Raw genomic sequence first — 25,934 nt, forward strand, 5'->3', positions numbered from 1 at the left:
TATGTCCAGAATGTTATTTCCTAGGTTGTCTTCCAGGGTTTTTATGGTTTTAGGTTTTGCATTTAAGTCTTTAATACATCTTGAGTTGATTTTTGTGTATAGTGTAATAAAAGGGTCCAGTTTCAATCTTATGCATGTGGCTAACCAGTTATCTCAGCACCATTTATTGAATAGGGAGTTCTTTCTCCATTGCGTGTTTTTGTTGATTTTGTCAAATATCAAATAATTGTAGGCATGTGGTTGTACTTCTAGGCTCTCTATTCTGTTCCATTTGTCTGTGTGTCTGTTTTGTAACTGCTACCGTGCTGTTTTGGTTACCGTATCCTTGTAATATAGTTTGAAGTCTGGTAATGTGATGCCTCCAGCTTTGTTCTTTTTGCTTAGGGTTACCTTGGCTATTTGAGCTCTTTTTTGGTTTCATAGGAAATTTAAAATAGTTTTTTCTAGTTCTAGTTTTGTGAAGAGTGTCCTTTGTAGTTTGATAGAAATAGCACAGAATCTGTAATTTGCTTTGGGCAGCATGACTATTTTAACAATGTTGATTCATTCTATCCATGAGCATGGAATATTTTTCCATTTGTTTGTGTTATCTCTGATTTCTTTGAGCAGTGTTTTTTAATTCTCATTGTAGAACTATTTCACCTCCCTTTCAATACCTGGTTAGATATTTTGTTCTTTTTGTGGCTATTGGGAATGGGATTGCATTCCTGATTTGGCTCTCAGCTTGGAGGTTGTTGGTGTACAGGAATGCTACAGATTTTTGTGCAATGATTTTGTATCCTGAAGCTTTGCTGAGGTTTATCACATCAAGGAGCTTTTGGAGCTGGGCGTGGTGGCTCATGCCTATAATCCCAGCACTTTGGGAGGCCAAGGCAGATGGATCACTTGAGGTCAGGAATTTGAGACCAGCCTGGCCAACATGATGAAACCCCATCTCTACTAAAAATACAAAAATTAGCCGGGCATGGTGGTGCATGCCTGTAGTCCTAGCTACTCAGGAGGCTGAGGCAGGAGAATCACTTGAACCTAGAAGGCAGAGGTTGCAGTGAGCTGAGATCGTGTCACTGCACTGCAGCTTGGATGACAGAGTGAGACCCTGTCTTAAAAAAAAAAAAAAAAAAGCTTTTGGGCTGAGACCATGAGGTTTTCTAGGTACAGAATGATATGGTCTGCAAACAGGGGTAGACTGACTTGGATTGGGTTTTGACTGTCACCTATATGTTGATGATCTTTGTTCCTATCCATATTCAGGGATGATGAGTTTGGTTCTTTCATATAATGGCATTTGGTATATTACCTCCTGTACTGTTTTATTGTAATCCTTAGATTTCTTGGATTGGGTTCTGTCCAAATATGTTTGTTAGTTTTTTGCCTCAATGATATGTCTAATATTATCAGTGGGGTGTTACAATCTCCCACCATTATTGTGTGGTTAGCTAAGTTTCTCATAGGTCTCTAAGAACTTGATTTATGAATCTTGATTTATGCACTCCTATGTTGAGTGCATATATATTTAGAAAAGTTAGGTCCTTTTGTTGAATTGAGCCCTTAACCATTATGTAATGTCCCTCTTTGTCTTTTTTGATCTTTGTTTATTTAAAGTCTGTTTTGTCTGAAATTACGATAGCAATCCATGCTTTTTTCTGTATTGTTTGCTTTATAGATTTTTCTTCATCCCTTTACTTTGAGTCTGTGGGTGTCATTGCATGTGATATGGGTCTCCTGAAGACAGCATACCATTGGATTTTGCTTCTTTATCCAAGTTGTCATTCTGTCTTTTAATTGGGGTGTGCATTCAAGGTTAGTATTGATGTGTGCGGATTTGATGCTGTCATGTTGTTAGTCGGTTATTATGAAGACTTGTTTGTGTGGCTGTTTTGTAGTGTCACTGGTCTGTGTACTTAAATGTGTTTTTGTAGTGGCCAGTAACAGTCTTTCCTTTCCATATCTAGCACTTCCTTCAGGACCTCAGTAAGGCAGGTATAGTGGTAACTAATTCAATTACCACTTACTTGTCTGAAAAGGATCTTATTTCTCCTTCATTTGTGAAGCTTAGTTTGGCTGGATATGGAATTCTTGGTTGAAAATTTTTTTTAAAGAATGCTGAATATAGGCCCCCAATCTCTTCTGGCTAATAAGGTTTCTGCTGACAAGTCTGCTTGTTAGCCTAATGGGACTCCCTTTGTAGGTGCCCTCCCTCTTCTTTCTAGCTGCCTTTACATTTTTTCTTTCAGACCATGGAGACTCTGATGACTATGTGCCTTTGGGATGATCTTCTTGTGCAGTATTTCACAGGGGTTCTCTGCATTTCCTGAATTTGAATGTTGGTCTCTCTAGCGAAGTTGGTGAAAATTTCATGGACAATATCCTGAAATATGTTTTCCAAGTTGCTTACTTTCTCTCTCTCTTTTAGGGATGCCAATGAGTCATAGATTTGGTCTCTTTACATAATCACATATTTCTTGGAGGTTTTGTTCAGTCTTCTTTATTGTTTTTTCTTTATTTTTGTGTGACTCGGTTATTTCAGAGAGCTACTCTTCAAGCTCTGAGATTCTTTCCTTACCTTGGTGGATTCTGCTGTTAATACTTGGGATTGCATTTTGAAATTCTTCTGATGTGTTTTTCATCTCTATCAGATGAGTTTGGTTCTTTCATATAATGGCCATTTGGTCTATTACCTCCTGTACTGTTTTATTGTAATCCTTAGATTTCTTAAATTGGGTTTCGACTGTCTCCTATATGTTGATGATCTTTGTTCCTATCCATATTCTGGATTCTGTCTCTGACATTTCAGCCTAGTTAAGAACCATTGCCTGGGAACTAGTGTGGTCATTTGGAGGTAAGAGAACACTCTGGCTTTTTAAGTTGCTAGAGTTCTTGTGCTGGTTCTTTCTCATTTGTGTGGGCTCATATTCCTTCCGTTTTTGATGTTGCTGTCCTTTGGATGGATTTTTTTGCTTTTCTCTTCTTTGATGCCCTTGGGGATTTGATTATGGTAAAAGGTGGATTCAGTTGATGAGCTTTGATTCTAGTCTGTTCCTGGGTCTTGGAGGAGCGCTCTCTGATTACTTTCTCTGTGCCTGCATTTTTGGGGGGGTGTTCTGGTCCACAGGGCTTCCTCAGTCAGGTTCCTCAGTTGGCAGAGACGCTGCATTCTTGCAACATCAGCCCTAATCTGCTATCTGTGTGCTTCCTGGGGAAACATGAGGTTGTGCCTGCCCGCAGAGTTCAGGTGGAAGTGGGAACCCTGGATTGGAATTTCTAGTAGATGCGGCCCATCTGGCTACAAGAGGCAGGGTGGGTGGAATTGCCTGCTCTGCCATCCGGGTGTTTCCATGGCAACAAGAGGCTGCACCCCTCGGCAAATTCAGGCAGAAGCAGGACCACTGGGCCAGAAGCTCTAGCAGGCATGGCTCACCTGGCTACCAGTGTTGGGGGTGGGTGCAGCCACCCACCCTGCCCCCTGTGTGTTTGCTGGGACAATAGTAGGCTGTGCCTACCAGCTGAGTTCCCACAGAAGCAGAACCCCTGGGCCGGAAGCTCTAGCATGTGTTGCCCCCCAGCTACCAGAGGCAGGGATGGGCAGGGTGACATGCTCTCTTGTCTGAGTGTTTACTGGGACAACAGGAAGCTGAGCCCTCCTGCTGAGTTCACACAGATGTGGAGCTGCTGGGCTGGAAGCTCTCACAAGCATTGCTTGCCTGGCTACCAGTGACAGGGGCGGGTAGGGTCATGTAATTTGCTGTCCCGGTGTTTCTTGGGATGACAGGAAGCTGCATCCTTCAGCTGAGTTCACACAGAAGCAGGACTGCTGGGCTAGAAGCTCTAGCAAGCATTGCCTGCCTGGCTACCTGTGGCAAGGGTAGATGGAGTGGCCAGCCAAATTCTGGCTGAAGCAGGACCACTGGGCTGGAGGCTGTTGCTGAGCCCCATCCAGCAAGGAGTAGTGGAGAAATCTTACTGCTTTCAGGCACTGCAGTGGCGGCCTCTATTGGGGCTATAACACTGGTGCTGATCTGCTCCGGGGCCCAAGGCTTGTAGAGGTGCCCTTGGGCTTCAGAATTGCCTCCACCAAACATCCCAGTGGCTCTCTGCCTCAGTCTAGAAGCATGGGGGTGGGGGGCACAGGGTGTCCAGGGGGAATCTCCCATTCCCAGTCTTGCACAGGTCTCTGTGGAAAGTGTGAATCCCCCTGGGGGCTCTCACTCACCGTTTCCGGTGTTGGTTAGGTTCTCCTGGCTCTGTGCTCAGCCCAGACAAGCTGGTGCCCACCTTCATTCCTCTGTGCTCTCTGTGTTCCCCTGCTGCCTTGATAGATCTCAACGTTGTTTCTCAGATGATCAGCCTGCAGGGTCAGTGTTCACTAGCCCTTTTGCTTATTCTCTGTGAGAGCAGTGCGCATGAGCTGCTTCTAGTCTGCCATCTTGGCCCCACTAACCTAACCCATTTTTAGATGTTACATTCCATCACTTCTACTTCTGCTATAATCTATTTGTTAGAAGCAGGTCACTTAATTACACATTATGGCATTAGTTTGTTGTGCCTTTTGTGCTTTTCCTAGCATCTGTGAAGTATTATTGAAAGTAATTATTTTAGTAGTGTTAGGAAATGTGTATTTTATACTAATTATTTTAGTAGTGTTAGAAAATGTATATTTTATTTGCAGTTCAAATTTTGTTTTTTTAATTATTTTTATTAATTTTTTTTTTTTGAGATGGGGTCTTGCTCTGTCGCCCAGGTTGGAGTGCAGTGGTGCAATCTCGGCTCCCGGCAAGCTCCACCTCCCAGGTTCACGCCATTCTCCTGCCTCAGCCGCCGAGTAGCTGGGGCTACAGGCGCCTGCCACCACGCCTGGTTAATTTTTTTTTTATTTTAAGAAATATTTCTTTATTTTTTTATTTTATTTTTATTTTTATTATTATACTTTAAGTTTTAGGGTACATGTGCACAATGTGCAGGTTAGTTACATATGTATACATGTGCCATGCTGGTGTGCTGCACCCATTAACTCGTCATTTAGCATTAGGTATATCTCCTAATGCTATCCCTCCCCCCTCCCCCCACCCCACAACAGTCCCCAGAGTGTGATGTTCCCCTTCCTGTGTCCATGTGTTCTCATTGTTCAATTCCCACCTATGAGTGAGAACATGCGGTGTTTGGTTTTTTGTCCTTGCGATAGTTTACTGAGAATGATGATTCATCCATGTCCCTACAAAGGACATGAACTCATCATTTTTTATGGCTGCATAGTATTCCATGGGGTATATGTGCCACATTTTCTTAATCCAGTCTATCATTGTTGGACATTTGGGTTGGTTCCAAGTCTTTGCTATTGTGAATAGTGCCACAATAAACATACGTGTGCATGTGTCTTTATAGCAGCATGATTTATAGTCCTTTGGGTATATACCCAGTAATGGGATGGCTGGGTAATTTTTTGTAGTTTTAGTAGAGATGGGGTTTCACCATGTTAGCCAGGATGGTCTCGATTTCCTGACCTTGTGATCCACCCGCCTTGGCCTCCCAAAGTGCTGAGGTTACAGGCTTGAGCCACTGCGCCCAGCCTCAAATTTTATTTTTTAGTGTACTTTGTAGTATAGAAATAAGTACTTCATGTGCTGGAGGTTGCTGTTAACATTTTATGAATTTTCATAATGCTATACCATGTGCACATTTTTTAAAGTCTTCTTAAAATAAACAGCATATTTAGATCTCATTAATTTAAAAAAGTTACCAGTAAGTCTGGACTGCTTTTTCTTTTATGAAAAAAATTAAGCTAACTTAAACCACATATTAAGCTAACATAAACCACATATTGTGATAGTTTGATGAACTAATCTAGCTCGGTGTTTTGCAATGTTTTTTAACTCATGCTTTCTTTCATAAACCTTCCATTAGTGTTTTTTGAAACTTCAAAAAAAATATATTACTAAATACAAACCAAGTTATAGTATCTCAGAGGAGAGAGAGATATCATCTCATCAATTTTTTTCAGCAGGGGTGGTGGGAGCTTTCTGGTGAAGACCGGAAAACCTGTTAGACAAATTCTAAAAAACTGTGACATTCATCTCATCAATTGAGAATAATTATTTTTACTAATTTAGTGTAAATCTCAGATGCTGTTGTTTATTATCAGATGCTTTTTATATAATATGTGTTTAAGTGGTTTTATTTTTAATTTAATTTAATTTTTTTTGAGATGGAGTTTTGCCCTTGTTGCCTAGGCTGCAATGCAGCGGCGCAACATCAGCTCGCTGCAACCTCCACTTCCCAAGTTCAAGCAATTCTCCTGCCTCAGCCTCCTGAGTAGCTGGGATTACAGGCGCATGCCACCATGCCCAGCCAATTTTTTGTATTTTTAGTAGAGATGGGATTTCATCGTGTTGGCCAGGCGGGTCTCAAACTCCGCCTCAGCCTCCCAAAGTGCAGGGATTACAGGCATGAGCCACCGTGCCCGGCCGTTTAAGCGTATTTTTATAGCACAGGGTTAATAATAGTTTCCAAATGGACTGTTAGTATTTTAAAAGTAAGGCTGTTTTTAACAGTGTGCTCTTAAGAGAAAAAAAGATTATTAAGGAAGGTATGTGATTATGTTTCTAAATCATTTTGGCTTAATCACTCCAAGACCACAACTTCTTGCTGATTTTTTTTTTTTTTGGTCATGTTTTGGCAAGTCCTGAAGCAGTATTTTTGGGATGTTTAATTTTTTTGTTTCTGGTATTTAGGCATGTATGATATGACTAGGAAGAAAATGGAATAATGATTTTCAGGGCTGATTTGCTATGGAAACCATCTTTTAAAATTCATCAATAGTAAACAACTGTTATTGCGGTCTTTGAGTTGGTAACAATCGCAATGTATGTTAGTGTTCACACAAATATTTCTTTTTCTTTATTTTCTTTTTTTCGAAACAGGGCGTCTCTGTCACCCAGACTGGAATGCAGTGGCACTATCATGGTTTACTGCAGCCTAGACCTACTAGGCTTCAGAGATACTCCCACTTCAGCCTCCCAAGTTTAATTTTTTTTGTAGAGACAGGGGTCTTACTCTGTTGCCCAGGCTGGTCTCAAACCCCTGGGCTCAAGCAGTCCTCCCACCTCAGCCCCCCAAAGGGCTGGGATTATAGGCATAAGCCACCACACCCTACTCGCATAAATATTTCTAAGGAATTTGGGGAGTCAAATAAATGAAGTTTACTATGAGCTTTCCCCTTTTTGTAGGTTACCCATTTATTCTTTTAAATTAGTGATAGAATACATATGAAGAAATTATAGAAGAGCTGTAAAGTAGCATTAGTAGAACAGAGATCTAAGGAAATATTTGAGATTTTTATCTAAAATTTCATTTGAACAGGGTTATGTTGCTAAGGAGTTTTAAACCCCTGCCATACGCTATTAGAGCTGTAAAAAAACTAAAAAGTCAGGAGCAGTGGATCAAGAAACAATATCAAGGTTAGAACTCAGAAGAAATTTAGGAGCAGTTTGGCAAAGGGGAGAATTGAAAGGATCATTTTTCCAGGACAGGAAAATAATAATAGCTTATACAACTCTTTTTGATTTTATTAGATATTTTCCTTCCAATAATGTGGAGCGTAGTGTGGAGATAAATAGCACAGTATCTCAATTTCTTATTTGTAGTGTAACCCTATCCTATTATCCTGGCTTCTGTTGTTGTTGTTGTTTTTTTTAAGACACAGGCTTCATCACCCTGTCTCTTAAAAACTCTTGCTCTGTTGCCCAGGCTGGAGTGCAGTGGCATAACCATGGCTCACCACAGCTTCAAACTCCTGGGCTGAAGCGATCCTCCTGCCTCAGCCTCCCGAGTAGCTGGGACTACAGGCACATGTCAACACACCTGGCTATTTTTTTTGTGTAGACAGGGTCTCACTATGTTGCCCAGGCTGCTCTTGAGTTCCTAACCTGAAATGATCCTTCCATCTTGGCCTCCCAAAGTGCTGTAATCACAACCCTGAGCCACTGCCCCGGCCTAATTTTATATTAAAATTGTAATATTCTAGATTGTAGAACTTAAAAAATACAGTACCAAAAAAGGTACTACAGGAGAAATGTTTTCTCCTTTTCTAAGGACATTAGTATGAACTGTCCCTTAAGACCTGTGCACTTTACTGAAACAAAATTAGTCTGTTTAGCATCACTTTTATATAGATAGATATTTTTGCCAACATCTAGTGCCCAAAGAAACTCCCAGCCTATCTCCTTCATGTTGAGTCAGCATTCCAAGAAACAATCAACTTCTATAAGATAAAAACTTAGATTTTCACACTTATGAGTATGTTTATTTCTGAGTTAAAGTTTTCATTGTTAAAGAACCTGGAAGGCTTTTTATAAAATATGCAACTCATCATCCAAATAGAAACTTAAAAACTTGGAGGCCGGGTGCAGTGACTCACGCCTATAATCCCAGCACATTAGGAGACTGAGGCGGGCAGATCACCTGAGGTCAGGAGTTTGAGACCAGCCTGAACAACATGGAGAAACCCCCGTCTCTACAAAAAATACAAAATTAGCCAGGCGTGGTGGTGCATGCCTGTAATCCTAGCTATCCAGCTACTCGGGAGGCTGAGGCAGGAGAATCGCTTGAACCTGGGAGGCAGAGGTTTGCCATGAGCCGATATCGTGCCATTGCACTCCAGCCTGGGCAACAAGACTGAAACTCCGTCTTCTGTCTCAAAAAAAACCCAAAAAACAAAAGCAAAAACTTGGGGCTTGGGGAATTTACCTTTGAATTGACACTGTAGGTAATATGTTTATATCAGAATATTATCCTGTCTAAAGAAGATAATTTCTGCTTATTCTTCTATAAGAATGAATTTAATGTCTTTAGGATGAAGTAGAGTATAGATTTTTAAATTTCCCTCTGTCCCATTCTTCTTCACTAGAACCAATTAAATGAATAAAAAAAGGAGAAAGGCAGTAGAAGAGAATACATGCATGGTTCTCACAAGGCAGGCCTTCTGTCTCTGGTAAAAAAACTTGAGTTTTCTTTTAGTGTATATACTCTTGGTTTAGGATCTGTGGAGTTTCATTATTTCTGTTCTTTCTGTCAGTGACACATGTAAATGAGAAAATCGTTCAAATCCAGTCTAAAATATTTTTTAAAGTTTTTTCCTCTTGTTTTGCAAAAATATTAAAAGCTAAAACTAACAATTCAAAGTTGCACCTATACTTTCATTTTTGTCATACAAAAATTGTGGCCATATGGTTTCAGTGTATGTTTTCATGTATCTGTATGTAAAATAATTGAAGAACATGGAAAAATAATCTGTTAAAGTCTTGAAATTGTGATTTTTTATTTTCTTGAAATTTCAGAAAGTATTTTTACAATAAATGAAAATGAAAAAGGAAATTTTAAAGTAGATCATATAAGATGTATTGGTTTGAAAATTACTACTTTAAATGTAGAGTAATATCCCTAATTCAATTCATTGTATTTAAATTTATAGAGAATAACAAGAGCATTTAATCACATTCTGAAATTTTGTTCTGGGTGCTTAATCTGTTCAAAGTATTAAATATTTGAATATTTGGGAGATTTAAAATAGTATTTGTCCTTAAAAGTATATAAAGGTTTTCTGAGGAAATTATTGCATTTGGTTATTTACAGTATATTAGAAATAGGAAACAAGCTCCACCTAGGAACTTACTGTAGTTTAGCCTTTCGTATTCATACTTCTCTCTCTCTCTCTCTCTCTTCCCGCCCCCTCTCTCTCCCTCACTCTCCCTTTCCCCCATCCCCTGTCTCCTCCCCTTCTCTCTTATTACTTTTGGTATATTTTGCATATTTTCTGGTAGATTAATTCCAGGTGACTTTGATCACCAGTGTGATTTTTTATATAGCTTTGTTTACCTCTTATAGGTGGGAGGAGGCCTACCACACTAAAACTTTTTCCTTATAATTCTTTCTTAAAAATTCTAAGTTTCCATCTTTATTACCAACAAAAAACAAAAGTTTGCCTTATATGTATGTGTATATATGTGTGTGTGTGTGTATATATGTATTTTTTTTTTGAGGCGGAGTCTTACTCTGTCGCCCAGGCTGCAGTGAAGTGGCGTGATCTCGGCTCACTACAACCTGGCTCACTGCAACCGCCGTCTCCCAGTTTCAAGCAATTCTCCTGCCTCAGCCTCCTGAGTAGCTGGGATTACAGGCATCTGCTACCGCGCCCAGCTGATTTTTATATTTTTAGTAGAGACGGGGTTTCACCATATTGGCCAGGCTGGTCTCGAACCCCTGACCTCGTGATCCATCCGCCTCGGCCTCCCAAAGTGCTGGGATTACAGGTGTGAGCCACCACGCCCAGCCTTATTTATTTATTTATTTATTTATTTTTGAGATGGAGTCTTGTTCTGTCTGGCCCAGGCTGGAGTGCAGTGGTGTAGTCTCGGCCCACTGAAGCCTCTGCCTCCCAGGTTCAAGTGATTCTCCTGTCTCAGCCTCCTGAGTAGCTGGGACTATAGGCATGTGCCACCACACCCAGCTAATTTTGTATTTTCAGTAGAGGGGGTTTCACCATTTTGGCCAGGTTGGTCTCGAACTCCTGATTTCAGGTGACCCACCCACCTCAGCCTCCCAAAGTGCTGGGATTGTAGGCATGAGTCACTGCTCCCAGCTGTGCCTTATATTTTTAACTAGTAACCTGAATAAATTCAGGGTGATTTTGAAAGCAGAGCTCACAGGATTTCCTGATAGTTTGGATGTGGGTGTATGAGAAAGAGAGGGGTCAACGATGACTCCTGGGTTATTTGCATGAGCAACTGGAATAGATTAGAGTTGCCCTCAATGGATACCAGGAAGGCCGTAAATGGAGCTGGTTGAAGGGGATGGAGGCAGATGAAAAGATTACTTTTGGACATGTTAAACTTGAAATGTCAAACAGGTATTTGGACTGGTGCTATAAACCTGTAAGTCATTGGCATGTAGATGATAGTCAACATATGCCTATGAAACTGGACAAAAGTTTCATGGTAATTAGGTATCAATAAGCAGGAAGGTAGCAAAAAACTAACTTTACCTATCTCACAATTTTGCCTTGTCCCAGGATTGCCCATAGCCCAGTTCTTTTGATTCAAGCACCAAAACCAACTCTTAAGAGTTTTTTGTTTGTTTGTTTGGTTTGGTTTTTTTGAGACAGGTTCTTGCTCTCTTGCCCAGGCTGGAGTGCAGTGGCATGACCATGGCCTACTGTAGCCTTACCTCCCAGGCTCAAGTGAAACTCCCAACTCAGCCTTCCAAGTAGCTTGGGCTACAGGTGTGCATCACTACACTTGGCTAATTTTTTACTTTTATTTTTGTAGACATGAGTCTCACTGTGTTACCGGGGCTGGTGTTGAACTCCTGGGCTTAACCAATCCTCCTGCCTTGGCCTCACAAAGTGCTAGGATTACAGCCATGAGATGCTGCACCCGGCCTCTTCTCAAGAGTTTTTTGGCTAAGCAATTAATATATGTGAAGAGTAGGCATTCAATAATATGTATTTTCCTTTTATACATTTCATCATTTAAAGGGCAAGGCAGCCAGGAGTTGTGGTATGTGCCTTCAGTCTCAGCTGTTTGGGAGGCTGAGGTGGGAGGATCACTTGAGCCCAGGAATTCAAGTCCAGCCTGGGCAACCCACCCCTGCCTCTAAAAAACAAGAGCCAGGTGTGGTGGCTCAGGCCTGTAATCTCAGCTCTTTGGGAGGCTGAGACAGACGGATCACTTGAGTAGTTTGAGACCAGCCTGGCTAACATTGACGAAACCCCATCTTTACTAAAAATACAAAAATTAACCAGACATGGTGGTGTGCGCCTGTAGTTCAAGCTACTTGGGAGGCTGAGGCAGGAGAATCGCTTGAACCCAGGAGGCGGAGGTAACAGTAAGCCGAGATCACACCACTGCACTCCAGCCTGGGTGACAGTGAGACTTCATCTCTGAATGAATGAATTAATTAATATGAATAACAACAATGATAAACCCAGAAACATATGGGCAAGACAGCTTAAATGTAGGATGTTTGCATTTAGCCACTTCACTCTTTAGTAGTGAAGGTATGGTGAAATTATGACTGAATTACATTCACCTGCTTTACTAGAAAATGACAACGAATTGAATTAATGAAGCGTAAGGCAAAATATAGAGTAATATTAGCTCAGTGTGATAGTCGAAGGGAAAAAAATTCAAATGATAACAAAAAAACCAACCTATATTCCCCTGGGCACTACGAAATAACATCTATACCAGTGGTTCTTGTACTTTGGGACACAATGGAATTACCTGGGCATCTCTTTAAAATACCCCTATCTGGCTCCTACTCCCAGACCTTCTGATTTATTTGGTATGGGAGGAGCTTTGGCGTCACAGCTCTCCAGGTGGGCCTAATGTGCAGCAAAGTTTGAGAACTACCATGATGTATACTTTTTTTCCTAGTGAAACTACCACTAATAGTCACAGTATTCAGAGTCCCTTCCAAAATTCTTTTTATTCTTTGCTGGTGCCAAAAACAGAAGCAGCATTGTTAAGGGAAGATCCTCAAGGCAGAGTGGAGTAAATGAGCGCACTCTAAATCATACAAATAAGTCACAATCGTAATTTATTTTAGATTCATGACAACTGTTCATCTGGCCACTTATTTATAGCATACATGATCCCCAAATTGGAGGCAACCGTAATGTCATGGAGTGCATCAGAGTTGAAGTAAGAAGGCTTGCATTCAAATCCCAATTCTTCCACTTACTAACAGTTATGATGGGCAATTCATTCAATCTTGCTGAAGTTCTCATTTTTTTCTCCCTAATATGAAAATAACCAGATCTGTTTTGCATGGTTATAAATATCTTTAAAAGCTAATGTATGTGAAGATAAACTATAAAGTATATAAAGATATTAAAGAATTATTATCTGAAAGGATTTTTCTTAACCTTAGAGGTGACGTAACTTTCTAGGTTTTTTTTTTTCTGTATTTTTTCATTGCCTTAAGGAGATCTGCATACAGTAGATAATAAATGCATTTGAACTTAACATGTATAGTAGAGGAAGTATTATTTTGTATTTCTATACCATGTTTTAATCTGGGTAGAAACATAAGTTTTCTACTCATGCCTGGGTTCCAACACATGTGTTGCCACTTGTTAGCAAATTTGTGTCAGTAGACGTGTTCTAAGACTCAGGTTTGTTATCTTTTTGTATGGAGAATAATATCTATCAGGGCTGTTATGGCCCTCACACGTGGTGCCTAAAGCATAGTAGCTAGAATGGAGCATGCAGAAAATGCTAATTCCTTTCTTCTCTCCAAGAATATCATAATCTTGTGATAGTACAGATGACCCTTGAACACCACAGGGGCTAGGGACCCTGCCCACACACAATCAAAAATTCACATATAATTTTTGACTCCTGAAGAACGTAACTACTAATAGCCTATTGTAAACTGGAAACCTTACTAATAAGGTATACCATTGATTAATATGTATTTTGTATGTTATATTTGTTCTGTACTGTATTTTTACAATAAAGAAAGCCAGAGAAAGAAAAATGTTATTAAGAAAATCATAAAGGAGACAAAATATATTTATTATTCATTAAGTGGAAGTAGATCATAAAGATCTTCATCTTGTCTTCATGTTGAGTAAACTAAGGAGGAGAAAGCAGTGGGGTTGGTCTTTCTGTCTTGAGGGTGGCAGAGACGGAAGAAATTCAAATATGAGTGGATCCTCTCAGTTCAAACCCGTGTTGTCTAAGAGTCAACTGTAATTTTTTATATCTGAGTAATAATTTTTAGTAGCTAAAAATTCTTAACTGTCATTTAAAATTTTTGTTTTGCTTATTTCTATATCATTTAACGTTTTAAAACTTTTTTATTGATGCATAATGGATGCACATGGTGCTCCTGCCCCACCCCACCCCCCCACCCCCACAACATGTCTTTTGGAGTTTTTTCTGGTTTTTGTTTGTTTGTTTTTTGGAGAGAAAGTCTCGCTCTGTCACCCAGGCTGGAGTGCAGTAGTGCAATCTCGGCTCCCTGCAACCTCTGCCTCCCAGGTTCAAGCAATTCTTCTGCCTCAGCCTCCCTAGTAACTGGGACTACAGGCGCACGTCGTCATGCCTGGCTAATTTTTTTGTATTTTAGTAGAGACAGGGTTTCACCGTGTTGCCCAGGCTGGTCTCGAACCCCTGAGCTCAGTCAATCTGCCCGCCTCGGCCTCCCAAAGTGCTAGGATTACGGGCATGAGCCACCACGCCTGGCCACAGATGGTTTTAAAAGCAGTGTTTATCTTTATGCTTTTTCAGATAAATTTATACCATGGATAGCACAAAGGAGAAGTGTGACAGTTACAAAGATGATCTTCTGCTTAGGATGGGACTTAATGATAATAAAGCAGGAATGGAAGGATTAGATAAAGAGAAAATTAACAAAATTATAATGGAAGCCACAAAGGTATGTTTCTTGTTTCTTTTGATACGTGAAATTTAATGACCTTTTAACTTTCTGTTTCAAAGAAAATCATTTGAATATCATTTGTATTTAATATTTCAATATTTTAATATATATTATTTTTAAACTACAAAAGGGTATGGAATAATCTCCCTTCTATTCTGTTGCTCCTACCATCCAGGTTTCTATTTCACATGCATATAATAGGCATTTAAAACCAAAATAATGTACATGTTCCTGTTCACCTTTTTTTTAACCCCAATGGGAGAAATTGTTTTGGTATTTGGATTTTTTTTTTCAGTTAATATAACTTGGAGCTCTTTCTGTATAGGTAATTAAAGATCTTCATTCTTTGTATACCTGTGTATGTGGATATAATGTAATTTATTGACCCATCCAAAAAGTTTATGGATAAATATATGTCATTTGTAGTCTTTTATTTTTACAAACATTACTAGTGAAGTAGGGAATAACATATTTTATCACTTTCTATATGTGCAAGTATAACTGTGGAAGAGATTCCTACAAGTGGAATTGTTTCACCAACTACACATAGCACAAAAGAATATATGCATGTGTGATTTTTATGAATTGCCAAATTACCCACTATGGTGTTTCTATCAATTCACACTTCCACTACAAATATCTGAGAGTATGTATTACCATACTGAAACTGTGCCAACACAGTGTATTACTAAACTTTTGAATTTGTCAATCTGAGGTAATATAGTATATCATTAATTTGTATTCCTCTTATGAAAAATTAGTTGCATATCTTTTCTTCTTTTTGAGACAAGGTCTCACTCTGTCACCCAGGCTGGAGTCTAGTAGCACAATAATAGCTCATTACAGCCTCACCCTGGTCTCAAGTGTTCCTCCCACCTCAGCCTTTGAAGAGCTAGGACAATAGGCACATGCCACCAAGCCTGGCTAACTTTCTATTTTTTGTAGAGAGGAGGTCTCACTATGTTGCCCAGGCTAGTCTTGAACTGCTGGCCTCAAGCAATCCCTCTACCTTAGCCTCCCAAAGTGCTGGGATTATAGGCATGAGCCACTGTGCCTGGCGCTCTTTTGATATTTTAAAAATTATTTGTATTTCATTTTTTATGAACTTTGATTATATATTCTATATACATATGCACATTCAATAATTAGTTATCTTTTGACTTTGCTTATGGTAGTTTCTCCTGTTCAGAAATTTTTTGTTTGCACCATTTTATGTACTTGAATGTCAACTACATATGGCTTTCTTCAAAGTTATAAAAGAATTCTTTAATTTTTTTACCACTTTTTTGTTTCATTTATATATTATAGAATATATATGTATTAATGTGTTATGTGTATTATCAATGTATATCAATATTAATATACATTATATATACATGATATATAATGTATATTAGTATGTTGTATTATATGTTATGTATATTAATAAACACAATACATGTATTAATATACATGTAGAAAGATGTAAACTTTAAGAGAATATCCTTGTTCTTAGGAAATGCATGGTGATGTCCACAGCAACTTACTTTAAAATGGTTTAGCCAAAAGGAGGGGAAAGTGTGTGTGTGTGTGTATGTATGTGTGTGTGTGTATACACTCATACTTCCCCAACATATCCCCAACATATATACATAGAAGTTGGGGAAGAAATCAAATGTAGCAGGATATTAATTGATGAATCTAGGTAAGGGTATATAAGTGTTCATTGTACTATTTTTTCAGCTTTTGCAGATTTGAAAATTCCAAGATAAAAAGTTAAGGAATTATTGTTAACTTTGTTAGCTATGAAAATGTTACTGTGATGAAGTGGGAAAATGGCCTTATATTTAAATGCATACCGAAATCTTCTGTGGAATGGCTAAATATCTTGATATTTATAATTTAAAATTTTTCACTTGTAATGAAGCATATACAGTAAAATGTTAACAGCTGTTAAATCTGAGTGATAGTTTTATACGTGTTTATTGTGTTCATGTTTTTTCTGTTTGAGACTTTTTTGATATTTTCATCATAAAAATGTTCAAAAAGAATAAAATGAATAAAACCTATGAATCTAGTTTTTAGGTTAAGAAATAGAATATGTAGGTTACCCTAGATGTCCCTATCTATCTGATCCTCCCTCTCTATTCTCTGTGTCCCAGTACAAGTTATTAAATAGTCCATCCTTTTCCTACTGATCTGGTGTGCTTTCTCTTCTGTTCCACTGGATCATTTGCCTGTTTGTATGTATACAACATGTTTTTTTATTATCATACTTTATAATAAGCCTTGATATCTGCTAGCACAATTTCTGTTTTTTACACTTTGTTCTTTTTCAAGAATATCTTGAGTATTCTTGAAGCTTTGCTTTCATATAAATTTTATGTGATATATATCAAAAATATATAGGTGCATATATAATTGGCACATATCACATGATTGGTATATAAAAATACATAGAATAATATATATTCCTTTAGTGCATGAGGTGAGTTTATTATAAATGGTACCTTGTTTAAATTGGAATTTTCTAATTGTTACTATTCCATAGCAATACAATTTACTTTTTTAAAACTTTTATCAGAAAATTTAAAATATATAGAAAATTACAGAGAATAGTAAAGTAAATCCCCATATAATCATCACCCAGCATCAACAATTACCAACATTTTTGCAAATATAGTTATCTGTCTTGCCCTTCCCCTACTGATTTTTGGAGGGAGGAGTATTTTAAAACAAATTCCAATAAATTGGACACATTTCTAGAAGTTTACAATTTTTCAAAATGGACTCAAGAAGATACAGAGAATCTAAATAGACCTATATAATAAGAAAATAAATTAGTAATTAAAAATCTTCCCATCAAAGAAAAAAGACCAGGCCATTTGGCTTCTCTGGTGAGTTTTATCAAATATTTAAAGAAGAAATGATACCAGTATTCCACAAGCTCTTCTAGAAAATAGAGAAGGGTGGAACACTTCCCAACTCCTATGAGGCCAGTATCACCCTGATACCAAAGCCAAACACAAGGTTATACATCGTTATGAATGCAAAAGTCCTCAACAAAATATTAGGGGACTGATTTAAACAATATAGCAAAAAGATTATGCAACATAACCAAATGGGATTCATCTTAGGAAAGCAAGGTTGGTTTAAGATCTAAAAATCAGCCAAGCTCATGCCTATGACCCCAGCACTTTGGGAGGCTGAGGCGGGTGGATCACCTGAGGTCAGGAGTTCAAGACCGGCTTGACCAATATGGTGAAACCCCGTCTCTACTAAAAATCCAAAAATAAGCCAGGCGTGGTGGCGTATGCCTGTAGTCCCAGCGACTTGGGAAGCTGAGACAGGAGAATTGCTTGAATCCGGGAGGTGGAGGTTGCAGTGAGCCGAGATTGCGCCACTGCACTCCAGCCTGGGCAACAGAGCAAGACTCCTTCTCAGAAAAAGAAAAAAAAAAGAGATCTGAAAATCAATTAATGTAATACATCATATTAAAATAAAGGGCAAAAAACCACACAATCATCTTAGTAGACTCAGAAAAAGCATATTTGATAAAATCCCACCACTATTCATGCTAAAAGCTCTTAACAAACTTGAAATAGAAGGGTAGTTCCTCAGTCTAGTAAAGGGCATCTATAAGAAAACCTACAGTGTACATCATACTTTATGGTGGAAGGCTGAACACTTTCTCCCTAAAATGAGGAACAAGGCAAGAATGTCCACTCTCACCTTTTCTACTCAACATAGTCCTAACAGTTCTAACCAGTGCAGTCAGGCAATAAAAATAAATAAAAGGGCCAGGTACAGTGGCTCACACTTGTAATCCCAGCACTTTGATAGGCCGAGATAGGAGGATCACTTGAGCCCAGGAGTTTGAGACCAGCCTGGGCAACATAGTGAGACCCTGTCTCTTAAAAACAAAACAAAACCCTTACGCCATACACAAAATTAACTCAAAATAGACTTAAAAAGCCAGAACAATACAACTTTTAGAAGAAAATTTGAGAAAGCCTCTGAGACCTTCAGTTAGGCAGAAATTTCTTAGATGCGATACTAAAAGAACAATCAATAAAAGAAAGTTGATGAATTGGTCCTTATCAAAATTTAAAATGTTTATACTTCAAAAGACAGCAATAAAAATAAAAAAACAGGTGTGGTGGCTCACGCCTGTGATCCTAACACTTTGGAAGGCTGAGGTAGGAGGATCAGGAGTTTGAGACCAGCCTGGGCAACATAATGAGACCCCCCCAGTCTCTTAAAAAAAAAAAAAGAAAAAGCAATGTGCCTTGGGTAAAATATTTGTAAAACACATGTGATAAAAGACTTATATCCAGAATATACAGAAAATGTCTACAACTCAATAAGACAAGCAACTGAATCAGAAAATCGTCAAAAGATGTGAATAGACATTTCAGTAAAGAAGATATACAAATGGCTCTAGGCACATGAAAAGATGCTCAATATCATTAGTCATCAGGGAAATAAAAATTTAAAAACCACAAAGAGATGCCATTCATGCTACTATTGCTTAGAATAGCTATAATAAGTAAGACACAGTAACAAATGTTGGCAAGAATGTGGAGAAATTGGAACCCTCCTACATTGCTGATGGGATTATAAAATGGTTCAACCACTTTGGAAAACAGACTGGCATTTCCTCAAAAGGTTGAGTATAGAGGTACCATATGACACAGAAACCCTACTCCTAGTTGCATCCCTGAGATAAATGACAACATATGTCTACATGAAAACTTGTCCACAAATGTTTATGATAGCATTTTTCACTGTAGCCAAAAAATGAAAATAAGCTAAATGTCTATCAACGAGATAAATGGATAGACACTATGTTCAGTGATGAAATGATGGGCAGTTTTTTGAATTATTTTCTACATTTTCTTTAATGACTTAACATTAAATATTTGAAAATACTTTGTCAGGAGTATTTTTTAATGCAACAGATAACTGATGATCCAACCCACTAAGGCCTTTGATACCCTCTGTGGATCTTACCTAGGACATACTGTTCTTTTCTGAATGCAAATCTGTATTCATCTCAGAGAGCTTGTACTGTGCTAAGTACTGCTCACAACAATCCTGTGATTTAGTTAACTACTAATAAATTCATCTTACAAATAAAGAAACTGAGATGTAGAAAGATTAAATAATTTTAGGGTCACCTAGCTAGTAAGTAGTAGAGCTAAGTTTTAAATTTAATCTTCTGTTTCCTGAGTATGTGCCCTTAGCCACCAGGCTATACTACAGTGATGCTTTCCTTCAAATATTTTTCTTATGCTTTTGTTTTCTTCCATAGGGGTCCAGATTTTATGGAAATGAGCTCAAGAAAGAAAAGCAAGTCAACCAACGAATTGAAAATATGATGCAACAAAAAGCTCAAATCACCAGCCAACAGCTAAGAAAAGCACAATCACAGGTATTAATTAAATTGTTAAATAAAGTGGAAGCTGGTAGAATAGTAATTGACAGTTAAAATGTATTGTCAAGTCATAACTGAAAACAAGATGAAATGTAAATGTTAATTATGTTGTAAAGCATACATATTCAGCAAATGAACATACTTTGCTAAGTGTTGCTCTGCTCATTTACATAAAGACTCCACACATAGACATTGTCACCTCTATTATACAGAAGAGTAAATGAAGTCTTAATTAGGTTGAGTAACTTGCCCAGCTTGATAGGACAGGTAGTTAGCAGAACTAGGATTTAATCCAAAGCCTATGTTCTTTTTATTGTATACATCACAGCTAGCAAAGGGCACAGGATAAATGTGGCATGTTTTCTGCAATGCTGATTTTGCAAAAGAATATTTGAGGAATATGTTAACTAATTACATAATAAAATATATGTAAAATAGTAAACATTTTTACTATTTTATATAGTAAAATAAAAAGTCACACTATAGATTAGAATGCCAAATGTACATGAACTTTTAAGACAAAACACAAGACTTCTAAAACCTTGGAAGGTTTTTGCCTTCTCCAGAATCTTCGGGAAGTAAATACTCCAAGTTTCCTCTTCTATTAAAAGTTATTTCAGGAGAAAAGTTTGGGAATATCCAAGTTGCAGGGCACTGTGTGGTAGACTGACAACTCAAAGCAGTCAAATATCTGATAGTAAAACAAGTCATGGCAAGAGGAATTTACTCTTTATCAAAACCTGATCCAATGTTAACAGAGCTCTAGTCTATAAGGTAACAATAAAATTAGATTAATCTAATATGCTACAAAATCTTTCTCTTGTGACAGAGTTCAAAGATCATAAATTTTATGTTTTCTTTATCAAACTATATAATGTGTCATTTTTTGACACATATGCCTTCTCAGAGCACAAGATAATTTTTAAGTGGTCTTCTGTTATGATGAAAGATGATTTATTTGTCATATCATCATTTTTAATGCTTCACAGCATTCCACTGTGTGGAGGTACCATAATTTATTTACCATATCCCACCCCAATTTCAGTTTTTTATTTCATTCGCAACCCTGTGATTATCATTCTTATCTTTGTACTCTAGTGCTGTTATTTTGACCAAAGATGGTATCATTTTACATTTTCAACATGAAATTATTGATTTTCTCACATAGTTGTAAGCCATTAATATTTCCTTATTGTGAGAATTTCCTCTTTTATTCTGTTTGTGAGTATATACACTAAGTTGCTAGCACAAGAGACCAAAAATGTAATATTTTAAATAAGATCTGCTTTCTTTCTCACATAATAAGTGAGTAGTTCTAGCTGGTGAGTGGCTCTGATTATCATTTAGAGACCCAGGTTCTTTAAATCATGTTGTTCCATCATCCCCTGGTGTTATCCTTACCTGAATTAACAAAAGTGAATTATTTTCCATCCATATTGCATCTCCTGGTTAAGGAAGAAAGGGAAAAAATTGAAGGCAAGTACAGTAATTTGCTATTAAATAAGTGAAAAAGAAGTTGCACACATTACTTCAGCTGACATTCTTTGGCAAGAGTTTGTTACATGGCCACACCTAACTGCAAGAGAGACTATAACTTTAGCTGGGTGCCATGTGCCCAGCTGAAAATCCATTACTATGGAAGGAAGGAAGAATGGATTTTGGGGTTCAAGCAGCAGCCTGAAGCAATGTTTTTTGCCCCCATTTCTGGGGGAGTTTATATCTATTTATCTTGATTTATAAGGTCTTAATATATTAGAGATTTTTTCTTGCCATTTGTTACGAATATTTTTCCAATATATTGTCTTTTAATTTTGTAGTTTTTCCCATAGAATTTTTAATGTTTATGTAATCAAATCCAGTGACTTTAAAAAAAAAAAAAAATATATATATATATATATATATCTTCCTTTCACTTCAAAATTTATTTTTTTTAACTTTTAAGTTCAGGGGTACAAGTGCAGGTTTGTTATATAAGTAAACTGGTGTCATGGGGGTTTGTTGTACAGATTATTTTGTCACCCAGGCATTAAGCCTAGTACCACTCATTAGTTATTCTTCCTGATCCTCTCCCTCCTCCCATCCTCCACCCTCCAGTAGGCCCCAGTGTATGTTGTTCCCCTCTATGTGTCCATGTGGTTTCATGATTTAGCTCCCACTTATAAGTGAGAACATGCGGTATGTGGTTTCTGTTCCTTTGTTAGTTACTAGGGATAATGGCCTCCATCTCCATCCATGTCCCTGCAAAAGACATCTCATTCTTTTTTATTGCCGCACAGTATTCCATGGTGTATATGTACAAAATTTTCTTTATCCAGTCTATCATTGATGAGCATTTAGATTGATTCCATGTCTTTGCTGTTGTGAATAGTGCTGCAGTGAACAAACACAAGCCTGTATAAAAAGACCTTATTTTTCAAAGCAGTTTTAGGTTCACAGCAAAATTGAATAAAAGGTAGAAAGATTTTCCATATACTCCTGTCTCCCCACAGGCATAGCCTCCCCTGCTATCACATCCCCCACCAGAGGGGTACATTTGTTACAGTTTATGAATCTACGTTGACACAACATTATCATCCAAAGTTGATAGTTTACATTAGGGTTCAATATTGGTGGTGTACATTCTGTGGGTTTAGACAAATGTACAGTGAGGTGCATCCACCATTATAGTATCATACAGAGTAGTTTCACTGCCCTAAAAAAATACTCTGTGCTCCATCTATTCTTCCCTCCCTCCCCCACTAAGCCCTGGCAATCACTGACCTTTTTACTATCTCCATAGTTTTCCGTTTTCCAGAATGTCATATATTAGAATCATACAGGATGTAGCCTTTTCAGACTGATTGTTTTTACTTATGCAATGTAATGTAAATGTATGCATTTACATTTCCTTCATGTCTTTTCTTGGCTTGATAGTTCATTTATTTTATGTACTGAATATTATTCAATTGTCTGGGTGTACCACAGACAATTTTTTTTTTTTTTTTTTTTGAGATGGAGTCTCTCTCACTTTGTTGCCCAGGCTGGAGTGCAGTGGTGCGATTTTGGCTCACTGCAACCTCCACCTCCCAGGTTCAAGCTATTCTCCTCCCTCGGCCTCCCGAGTAGCTGGGATAACCAGTGCCCACCACCATGCCCAGCTAATTTTTGCATTTTTTAGTAGAGACAGTGTTTCATCATGTTGACCAATCTGGTCTGGAACTCCTGGCCTCATGTCATCCGCCTGCCTCAGCCTTCCAAAGTTCTGGGATTACAGGCGTGAGCCATACCACAGACAATTGAATAATATTCAGCACATAAAATAAATGAGCTGTCAAGCTATTTGTCTGTCCATTTACCTACTAAAGGTTACTTTGGTTGCTTCTAAGTTTTGGGAATTATGAATAAAGCTGCTGTCAATATCCATGGCCAGGCTTATGTGTAGACATAAGTTTTCAACTCCTTTAGGTGAATACTAAGGAGCACAATTGCGGGATAATGTGGTAAAATAAAAATATGTTTAGCTTTATAAGAAACTGCCAAACTGTCTTCCAAAGTGACCATACCATTTTGTCTTCCCACCAACAATGAATGAGGATTCCTGTTGCTAAATATTATTGCCATCATTTGGTGTTGTCAGTATTGTGAATTTTGGCTATTCTAATATGTGTATAGTGGTATCTCATTGTTGTTTTAATTTGCATTTCCCTGATGACATATGATGTGGAGCATCTTTTCATGTGCTTATTTGCCATCTGTATATCTTCTTTGTTGAGGTGTCTGTTAAGGTCCTTGACCATTTTTAATCAAGTTGTTTGCTTTCTTATTTTTGGTTTTTAAGAGTTCTTTGTATATTTTGGGCAACAGACCTGTATCAGATATGTCTTTTGCAAATATTGTTTCCCAACCTGTGGCTTTGCTTTTTATTCTATTGACAGTATCTTTCACAGAGCAGAAATTTTTAATTTTAATGAAGTCTAGTTTATCAATTCTTTCTTTCATGGATTGTGCCTTTGGCATTGTATCTAAATAGTCATCATCAAATCCAAGTCCATCTAGATTTTCTCTTATGTTATCTTCTAGGAATTTTATAGTTTTGCATTTTACAGTTAGGTCTGTGATTCATTTGAGTTCATTTTTGTAGAGGAAATAAGTTCATAGTTCATCTTCTTTTCTTTTTTTTTTTTAACATGAGGATATCCAATTGTTCCAGCACAATTTGTTAAAAAACTCTTTTCTTGCTAGGTGTGGCGGCTCATGCCTGTAAACCCAGCACTTTGGGAGGCCAAAGTGGGAAGATCGCTTGAGCCCAGGGGTTCAAGACCAGCCTAGGCAACATAGCAAGACCCTGCTTCTACAAAAAATAGAAAAAATTAACTGGGGGTGGTGGCACAGGCCCATGGTCCTGGCTATTTGGGAGGCTGAGGTGGGAAGATTGTTTGGGCCTGGGAGGTCGAGGTGGCAGTGAGCCGTGATTGCACCACTGCACTCCAGCCTGGGCAACAGAATGAGACTCTGTCTCAAGAAAAGAAAAAAAAGAAAGAAACTCTTCTCCATTTTATTGAGTCATTGCTCCTTTGTCAAAGACCAATTGTCTGTATTTATGTGAGTCTGTTTCTGGGCTCTGTATTCTCTTTCATTGATCTATTTGTCTATTCTTTTGCCCATACCACACTCTCTTAATTACTGTAACTTTATAGTAAGTCTTGAAGTCAAGTAGTTTCCGTCCTTCAGTTTTGTTCTTCTTCTACAATATTGTGTTGGCTAATTGGGTCTTTTGCCTCTCCATATAAATCTTAGAATCAGTTTGTTGACATCCACAAAATAGCTTGCTGGGATTTTGACTAGGATTGCATTGAGTATATAGATGAAGTTGGGAAGAACTGGCATGTGATAATAGAGTCTTCCTGTTCATGAACATGGAATATCTCTCCATTTAAAGATGCTCCTTGGCTTACAATGGAGTTACATTTGGATAAACCCATTATACAGTTGAAAAATTGTAAGTCAAACCATCATAAGTCCAGATATTCCCTGACTTAATGGTGGGGTTCTGTCCAGATAAACCCCTCATAAAGTTGAAAAATCTTAAGTTGAACCATCATAGGCCAGAGACCGTATTTAGTTCTTCTTTGCTTTCTTTCTTCAGACTTTGTAGTTTTCCTCATGTTGATCTTGTACATATTTTGTTACATTTGTTCCTAAGTATTTCATTTTTGGAGGTTTTAATGTAAATTGTAATGTGTTTTTTGTTTTGTTTTGTTTTTGAGACAGAGTCTCCCTCTGTCACCCAGGCTGCAGTGCAGTGGGATGACCTCAGCTCACTGCATCTTCCTCTTCCTGGGTTCAAGCAATTCTCCTGCCTCCACTTCCCGGTAGCTGGGATTACAGATGCTCACTGCCATGCCTGGCTAGTTTTGGTATTTTTAGTTGAGACAGGGTTTCACCGTGTTGGCCAGGCTGGTTTTGAACTCCTGAGCTCAAGTGATCCACCCGCCTCGGCCTCCCAAAGTGCTGGGATTACAGGTGTGAGCCAACATGTTGGGCCTGTAATGTGTTTTAATTTTTAAATTTTACTTGTTCATTCATGGCATATAGGAAAGTGATTTGACTTTTGTATATTAGCCTTATATCTTGTAACTGATTATTATCACTTACTAGTTCCAGGAACAGTATTCTTATAATTTTTGGTTTTTTTTTTTTTTGGTCTTGGTATTGTACTTGGAAAATTATTCCTCATAACCATGCCTATGTCTTCTTTTAGTATTTTTATAGCTCTTGGCATACTCATATCTTTAGTCAATTTGGAATTTGTTTTGATGTAAAGTGTGAAGTATGTTTTTCTTAAATGGTGTTATGTTTTCCCTGCATAGTATTATTTTCCCTAAGTGGTGATTCACTTGTCCCAACTCCATTTATTGAATCATGAATCCTTTCTTCACTGAGTTGAAATGAAGCACTTCCAAATTAAAAAATTCTCAATTATTCTTTGATTTATTTCTGGACTCTCTCTTCTAATCATTTCAGTCTTTTCCTGTATCAGTACCATACAGTTTTAGTTATTGAACGGTAGGAATATAGTTTAATATTCTCGCTTGTAACTCTT

General features: G+C 37.9%; 1 protein-coding gene and 1 non-coding gene across 9 annotated transcripts in view; one reads left to right on the forward strand and one right to left on the reverse strand.

Annotated features, from left to right (window-relative positions):
* The window catches only part of POLK (DNA polymerase kappa), a 91,046-nt gene that overhangs the window by 21,581 nt on the left and 43,531 nt on the right, over nt 1–25,934 (forward strand). For all 8 annotated transcript variants that reach the window (XM_054488535.2, XM_054488540.2, XM_054488541.2 and 5 more), the window contains exons 2-3: nt 14,286–14,433; nt 19,730–19,849. In XM_054488535.2, coding sequence (XP_054344510.1) covers nt 14,299–14,433; nt 19,730–19,849 — 255 coding nt within the window. In that variant the 5' untranslated portion in view covers nt 14,286–14,298. The remainder of the gene's footprint in view (nt 1–14,285; nt 14,434–19,729; nt 19,850–25,934) is intronic.
* Nucleotides 6,006–6,066, reverse strand: LOC129037689 (U7 small nuclear RNA). Its single transcript, XR_008502918.1, has one exon. It is a non-coding gene; the product is annotated as a U7 small nuclear RNA (small nuclear RNA).

The sequence above is a fragment of the Pongo pygmaeus genome, chromosome 4 (assembly GCF_028885625.2).
Source record: "Pongo pygmaeus isolate AG05252 chromosome 4, NHGRI_mPonPyg2-v2.0_pri, whole genome shotgun sequence".
Taxonomy (NCBI): domain Eukaryota; kingdom Metazoa; phylum Chordata; class Mammalia; order Primates; family Hominidae; genus Pongo; species Pongo pygmaeus.